Raw genomic sequence first — 7,012 nt, 5'->3', positions numbered from 1 at the left:
GGCACCTGGCAGCACCCACTGCCCTGCCCTGCGCTTTGGCTGCCGGACTGCAGCAGGGTGAGGGTGCAGCTGGTGAGCTTGTGTCAGCAGAGCGTTGGCAGCGCCCTGCCCTGCGACCAGGAGTGGATCTGCTCTTCTCGCTTCGTAGAACACTTCCAGCCCGGTTTCCTTTAGGCTCAATAGAGCAGCGCTGCCTTGCAGGGCAGAGACACCCCAGCGCCGCAGCGGGGGGCAGGGCAGGGCTCTGCTGTTCCGCGTCCTTTTTAAGGAGATATTTTCAGTGCTTAATTGCTGGATGAGAGCTGAGCCTCAATTACCTTCCAGCTCAGCCCTGGCCTCGTTTAACCTCCTGCTTCCAAAACCACGGAGCAACCGTGCTGCCCGGGGGGGACGGGCTGCCAGGGCTGCACCCCGGCGCTTCGCCGTAACGCACCGAGCCCTTTTTGGAGAAGCGAAATCCCGTGGGATGGGTGAGATCCGCAGCAGGGCACAGCCTCACGAGCGGGCGCCGATTGCCCTCTCCTGGTCAGCCATCACCCTGCATGGATCTGCTCAGCCCGTGCCCAGCAGCGCCCGCCATCACCCGCTGCCGGCCCCGCAGCCCTGCTCGCTGCGGGACGCCTTGTCCCAAACGCCGGGGCAACGGCACGCAAAACAAAGCAGGTGCTCGGTTCGTTTTTGCAGGCCCTGCTCAGGTGGCGCTACAGCTCTGAGCAAAGCGTTTATTGCCGCGGGCTGCCCGTCGGGGTGCTCGGCAGGGCCGTGCCTTGCGCTCCTCCATCCTTCCTTTCTTCCACCCTTTCCTTTTCTCCCGGTTGGCACAGCTCCTTCAAAACAGTCACCGACAAAGGGATGAATGGAGCTGTGCGTGGCAGAGGTCACCCAACCCTCTGTGTTCCTCTGCCCTCATATCCCACACCTGTGCTGATTCCCCCCACCTGGGTCTCTCTGAGCATCTTTCATCTCACCCAACGCTCTGCACTGCGCTGACCCCTCCATGCCCCCACTTCAGATGGGTGAGAGCTGTGCACAGCTCCAGGTGCAGCCCGTGGAGCCCCACGCCCTCCTGCTGTCCCACTTCTGCCATTTGGCATCGTCCACCCACAAGCCTCCCTGCGCCCCCAGCTCCAGGCAGGGCTTCTACTGGGAGAACTGGGGAGAACTGGGGTGCAGCTGAGTCCTGCAGGAAAGGTAGGGAGGAGGCTGGCATGTGGCTGGGCTGTGCTGGGGTAATGCTGGCATGGATGTTTTGTTATTGGGTGGAAAATGGAAGGGAGAAGCTCTGTTTTACAGAGAGCAGGTGTGGAGCTGGGCAGGCAGCAGGAGTCCCTTTGGGGGCCTTCTGATGTCTGGGGGGCTCAGGGCTGGGGTTGTGGCCACGAGGAGTCTCAGAGCACCCAAACCATTGAAGCAAGGCAGTGCTGAGGACGCACCTTCCTCCACGGCGCGTACACCACAGCCCCTCTGCTCAGCCCCAGGTTCTCTGCATGTTGTCCCAGCTCGTCCTGCTGCGTGCTGCTCACTGTCCGATTGCGGGCTGCAAGGGCAGAGGGTTTGTCACACATCATCTCTGCCTGCATTTCATCCCCGTGCTCCCACAGATGCTGAGCGTGGGCCACCCATCACACCCAACCCTGAGCATCATTTTTCTGCCTTTTTTAACCCTCCATGCTAACTGTAACCAGTTGCACAGAGCTCACTGGCGCTGCTGGGAGGGATGCCTGCCTCAGGCAGGTGTATGTTTGCCAAATGGGGCTTTGAACTTTCTGAAGTAATGTCTCTGCAGTTTAAAAGAGTAGCAGGGGTCTCTGTTGGGGGACTCAACTGGGGAGCTACATTGGTGATCTCTATGGGGGTCTTATTTGGGGAGCTTACTTGAGGGCTCTACTGGAGATCCCTATTGGGGAGCTCTACTGGAAGACTCTCTTGAAGGGATAAATCACAACCTGGTGTGTCTCTCTATGGGGCCATGGTGGGTGCAACCAGCTCTGCCCCTGCTGGTGCTTCTCTGCACTGGGAAGCAAATAGCAAAAAATCCCAGTTGGCTTGAAAAGATGGATTTCACAACAATATCGATAGCAAACTGTGCGTGCTTCCTATTCTTTGCAAATAGGTTTTGTCTTTAAAATCTAAATCTTTGAGCAGAGAGCGAATTAATGGGATGTTGATATATTCCTGCGATCTTTGTGCAGAGGACTCAGGAAAAATGACAGGTTGCTGTTGGAGCTGCTGTAGGTTTACCTGGCAGCTCTTTGTGTGCACAGCTTTAGGTCACTTGAGGATGGGGTTTGCATACCATAGAGATACAGAGCTGAATACATCCTCTCCCTGTGCACGTGGTGCTGGATGAGCAGAGTGTCCTCAGAGCTGAGCTTCGTCACCATCCCCAGGATGCGCTGCGTCTTGGCTTTGAGACAACAGAGCATTGGGAGTGAGAGCAGCATTAGTGCTCTGAAATGTGTCACAGCCCTCCCCAAGGGTTGTGAAATGATTCGAGAAGCAACGTGGCACCTTCCATCCTGGAATAGACGTTTGATTCGTGCCCTCCCACCCAACACACCCAGCCACGGCCCCACAGCACTCACCGTCCTTGAGCAGCGCCGTGCCGTTGGCACTGAGGAGGATGGAGGTGGAGTTGTTGGAGAGGCATCGGCCGCCCCTGCAGAGAATGGGATGCTGGAGCACATGCAGAGGGAACGGGGTGGGAGGAAAGGACTGGGGATGGAGAGTGGGTGCCTCACGCTGCCACGTGCTGGGTGATGAGCAGCTCCTGCCCGCTGCTGGGCTCCACGCGAAGGTGGCCGTGATCGATGAGCAGCAGCTCCAGGAGGTGCTGGGGGAGCTGGGCAGCCCCGGCCACGTACTGCCACAGCCCCAGCAGCTGTGGGAGAGGTGCAGGGTGGGGGGGGGGGTTCCCTTCCAACCCCCCCTGCGTAATCAGTGAACATAAGGATGTTATAATTAAGAAACACACTAGAAAGTTAGGCTAAACAGGTTATCACCCTAAAGAAGAACGGATGGAAAGCTTACCTTTACCCTGGGCTTGCTAAGAAGACTCCAAGAGGAGCAATCTCTAAAAGAGACCCTTCCCCTCTGGCAGTCAGCTCTTAAATGGGCTCCAGGAGAGGTGCAGCCAGGCTCCACCCCTCCCAGCAGCACAGGAGAATTGCCTTCACCTGTGCTCCCAGGGCTGACTCAGTGCTCGCCTCAGGCGGTCAATCAGAGGTTCAGGCTGCGATTCAGCAGTTCCCACACCCCCTGCACCCAGACCCTCCTTACCCACGGCATCGTTGTGTTGGCCAGGCTTGGGGGTGCTGTGGGTTTGTGGGGAGCGGCAGCTGCAGACAGCAGAGCTGTGAGGATGAGGATGAGGGTGGTGGAGACGCTGGTTGGTGCCATGGCTGCTGGGGGGAGAAGAATGAGAGAAGCCGCCGTGCGGACGGACAGATGGACGCTGCTCCCTCAGCTGTTTGTTTGCACGGCAGGGCCTGTGATGCAATGGTGCTTTTCGGGGAAATGGCCCTGGTGGGAGCCAACCCAGCATGGTGCTATCAGTGGCTGGAGGAGGGGAGTGGGGCAAAGCACTTCCTGCAAGGAAAGATGAAATCCGACCTAAATTTCCCAAGTTCAGCCAATGTTGTTGCTCTGCAAATGAAGAACTGTGCTGCTTATTGGGATATGGGGCGTAGGGAGCTGCCAGCTCTGGGTCTGAGCCAAAATGGTGCTGGCAGGGCTGTAGGGCTGCCCCAAGCAGGGCGTGTGTGCTGGGGACTCATCCTGTGCCTGAGTCCCAGCTGGAACTGTCAGCTCCACCACTGCTTTTCCTCACAGGTTTCCCTTTGTGTCTGATCTAAACCTGAAGGGTAACCCCATTTATCCTGCTCTCGGTCATGGCTGTGGGGCTCAGTAGCTCTTGCCCTGCTCATGGCCCCCCACATCATCCCACACACCCACTAGATTGGACGCAGCACTGCCTTGGTGCTGCTCATGGAAGCAAACCCAGGGGTTGGATCACTGCCTTTCTGAGCCATGGCCCATTTTGGTGAGTGTGAGCCATCCTCAGGACGCTCACACAGCAATCCTCAGGATTTTGTCTGATTTGGGGCAGGGATGGGGCCCAAAGCCAACGCCGGTGCTGCCCACCCACACCCATCCCACACGTGGGCACAATGAAGGCGAGCGCACGGCAGGCAGGTGTCACACACAGCTTTATTCCAGCTCCACGTGAGAACAGAAAAGCAGCAAATTCCTTCTGCAAAGGGCATCGTGAAGACGTTGGAAGACATAAATCCTCATCGGGGCATCCCTGGCAGAGCGGGGCGCAGGAGGGATGTGGGCTCACCCCTGCTGTGGCTCTGCGGTGGCTGTGCTGCCTTCGCCCACCTCCTCTCCAGCTGCAGGACAGGCATCCTGGGGAGGGGGCACAGAGCTCATTCCTGCACTGATTGCCCCCACGGGGAGCCCCGTGCCTGCAGGGCCGTACCTTGGGGGAGGTGATGAATGCCTCCTCCAGCTTGAAGCCGTGGCAGCGCAGTTGGGCTTCAAATTCCTCCAGCTGCTCTTTGGTCACCTTGGGAGTCCGTGCTGTAGGAAAAGTGGTGTAAAAGCAGGAAAAAGGGGAAAATGAAAGGGTCTGTGTGTGTTGGGGTGCTCCCCGGCTCAGTGTGCTCACCTGAGAGGCTCAGGCCCACGTGGTTATCTTTGAAGTGCTTCAGGATGAACAGGTCCTTGTCGCTGTGTATCAGCTCGGCCATGGACACCTCCTGCCCCTCCTCTGGAAGACAGAGGGGCCGTGTTCCCGTAAGGCAGCGTGGTGGTGGTTGGGGGATGGGTGTCAGGAGGGGCAGCAGCTTTACCGTGCACCAACGTGGAGTTGTGCCGGAAGACGTGGATCTTGCTGGTGTTCCTCACCACGCAGGTTTCGTTCCTGGTGAGGCAGAAGGTGAAACAGGACTCAAAATCACTCCACGTACACCTAGAGGGTGTGCCATCCCACACACACTGCAGCCTCCTCGGTGGGCTGGCCAGACCACTGCCACCTGTCTGTTCCCTGCCCACAGCTCAGGGGTGGCTCTGACCCGCTGCCTGGGAGCATCCCATCCCATCCCATCCCATCCCATCCCATCCCATCCCATCCCATCCCATCCCATCCCATCCCATCCCATCCCATCTCATCTCATCCCATCCCACCCCATCTCATCTCATCCCATCCCACCCCATCTCATCCCATCCCATCCCACCCCATCCCACCCCATCCCACCCCATCCCACCCCATCCCATCCCACCCCATCTCATCCCACCCCATCCCATCCCACCCCATCCCACCCCTTCCCATCCCATCCCATCCCATCCCATCCCATCCCATCCCATCCCATCCCATCCCATCCCATCTCATCTCATCCCATCCCATCCCATCTCATCCCATCCCATCCCACCCCATCCCACCCCATCCCACCCCATCCCACCCCATCCCATCCCACCCCATCTCATCCCATCCCATCCCACCCCATCTCATCCCACCCCATCCCACCCCATCCCACCCCTTCCCATCCCATCCCATCCCATCCCATCCCATCCCATCCCATCCCATCCCATCCCATCCTGTCCTTACAGCCTCATGATTTCCGTCACGTTGAACTCGTCCTCATGCCTGCCAGGGAAGATGGTGTAGGTCGCGTACTTCAGCTCCTTCATCTCAGCCATGTGCGGGGGGTACTGGGAGGCACCCATGATGTACACCCAGTGCCCCAGCAGCTGCCGGCAGAGCAGAGCAGAGCAGAGGGTCAGGGATTGCAGGTGCATTCCAGATCCCAGTTTGGGTTTGAGGGCTCCCAGGGATGGAACGCAGCACTTCTTACCCTGTGCACTGTTGCATTGTCCATTTCGGCAGGGACGAGCGGGGCGCAGGTGGGGGAGTCGGTGGCGTGGGCACGCACCAACCCCATGGTGAGGGAGAAGACAGGGATGAGGAAGGCCAGCATTGCTCACAGGGGGGCTGTGGTGAGGCTGCAGTGTGGGTGGGATGCTGCTCCGCGCTGGCACTTATATACAGCCCTGCCACTGCCTGCGTGCTTATTTAACCATGGGGCTGTTTGCTCAGGCATGAAGCAATAGCAGTTGATGGGAACTAAACTGGCAAAAGATTGCTTTCTTCCGGCAGAAGAGGTGAAAAAAGCTGTATTTCACCACCGGGGACTTTTGTTCTCAGAAAGCATAACTGATTGGGCGGGTTTGTGCAAGGCGCTGCAGGGCAGTGAGTGCCACTGAAGGCGTTGGTCCGTGTCCTGCAGCGCCTGGGGCAGACAAACACCCGTCCTGGCACTGGTGGTGGCACAGCGTGTTGTGGGGGCTGAGGGCTGTGGTTTGTTCTGCCCAGAGAAGAGGAGAAAGAGGGGGTCCTGGTGGCAGCACGCAGCTCCAAACAGGGATGGGGCCTGAGGGGATGGCATGGGGCTGCCAGGGGAGGGTGAGGAGGGGCTGGGAAAGGCTGCATCCCAGAGGGAGGTGAGCACAGCCCCGATGCTGGAGCTCAGGGAGCGTTGGGACCCTGCTCTCAGCCATAGGGTTGCATGGTGCTGTGTGGAGCCCTTGGTTGGACTCGGCGGTCCCTATGGGTGCCTCCAACTTGCAGTGTTCTGTGATCCTGTTCTGTGAATCCTCCTGAGAGAGGAGAACTTGGGTTTCGGTCAGCTTGGAGCCATTGTGGTGTGATGTATGGTTCACCACTGAAAAGTTTCGTCTCTCCCTTTCTCCTTGCCTTCCTTTCCCCATTCCCCTTCTCCTTCCCCGCTTTCCCTTGTTCCCTTCCCCTTCCTTTTCTCCCACACTGTCAGGATGGGGATGAGGATGAGGAACATGCTGGTGGCCATGGTAGGGGCTCACCATCACTTGATTGGGATGGAGGATTTTGGGGCTCCCTTGGCCGCTCACAGCAGCACCCCCACCCCCAGCAATTGGGCATCGCTGCTCCTCGCACCTGCAGCAAAAAAACCCAAACAAACCAAACCAAAAC

At 58.5% G+C, this 7,012-nt stretch overlaps 2 protein-coding genes across 2 annotated transcripts; both read right to left on the bottom strand.

The window, feature by feature from the left end:
- Nucleotides 1-73: 73 nt before the first annotated feature.
- LOC125702623 (alpha-1-acid glycoprotein 2-like) lies at nt 74-3,494 on the bottom strand. The gene is made up of 6 exons (XM_048966164.1): nt 3,280-3,494; nt 2,742-2,881; nt 2,586-2,659; nt 2,297-2,407; nt 1,434-1,537; nt 74-827 (listed from the first exon to the last, which is right to left on the bottom strand). Exons 1-6 carry the CDS (start codon nt 3,397-3,399, stop codon nt 723-725), a joined length of 654 nt encoding a protein of 217 aa, XP_048822121.1. The 5' UTR covers nt 3,400-3,494; the 3' UTR covers nt 74-722.
- Nucleotides 3,495-4,202: 708 nt separating this feature from the next.
- LOC125702641 (alpha-1-acid glycoprotein 2-like) lies at nt 4,203-6,029 on the bottom strand. Its single transcript, XM_048966185.1, has 6 exons — nt 5,859-6,029; nt 5,612-5,754; nt 4,857-4,927; nt 4,673-4,774; nt 4,484-4,584; nt 4,203-4,410 (listed from the first exon to the last, which is right to left on the bottom strand). Exons 1-6 carry the CDS (start codon nt 5,979-5,981, stop codon nt 4,339-4,341), a joined length of 612 nt encoding a protein of 203 aa, XP_048822142.1. The 5' UTR covers nt 5,982-6,029; the 3' UTR covers nt 4,203-4,338.
- Nucleotides 6,030-7,012: the final 983 nt, after the last annotated feature.

The sequence above is a fragment of the Lagopus muta genome, chromosome 19 (assembly GCF_023343835.1).
Source record: "Lagopus muta isolate bLagMut1 chromosome 19, bLagMut1 primary, whole genome shotgun sequence".
Classification (NCBI taxonomy): Eukaryota; Metazoa; Chordata; class Aves; order Galliformes; family Phasianidae; genus Lagopus; species Lagopus muta.
The sequence above is the reverse complement of the archived record's forward strand: the minus strand, read 5'-3'. Positions and strand labels throughout refer to the sequence as shown.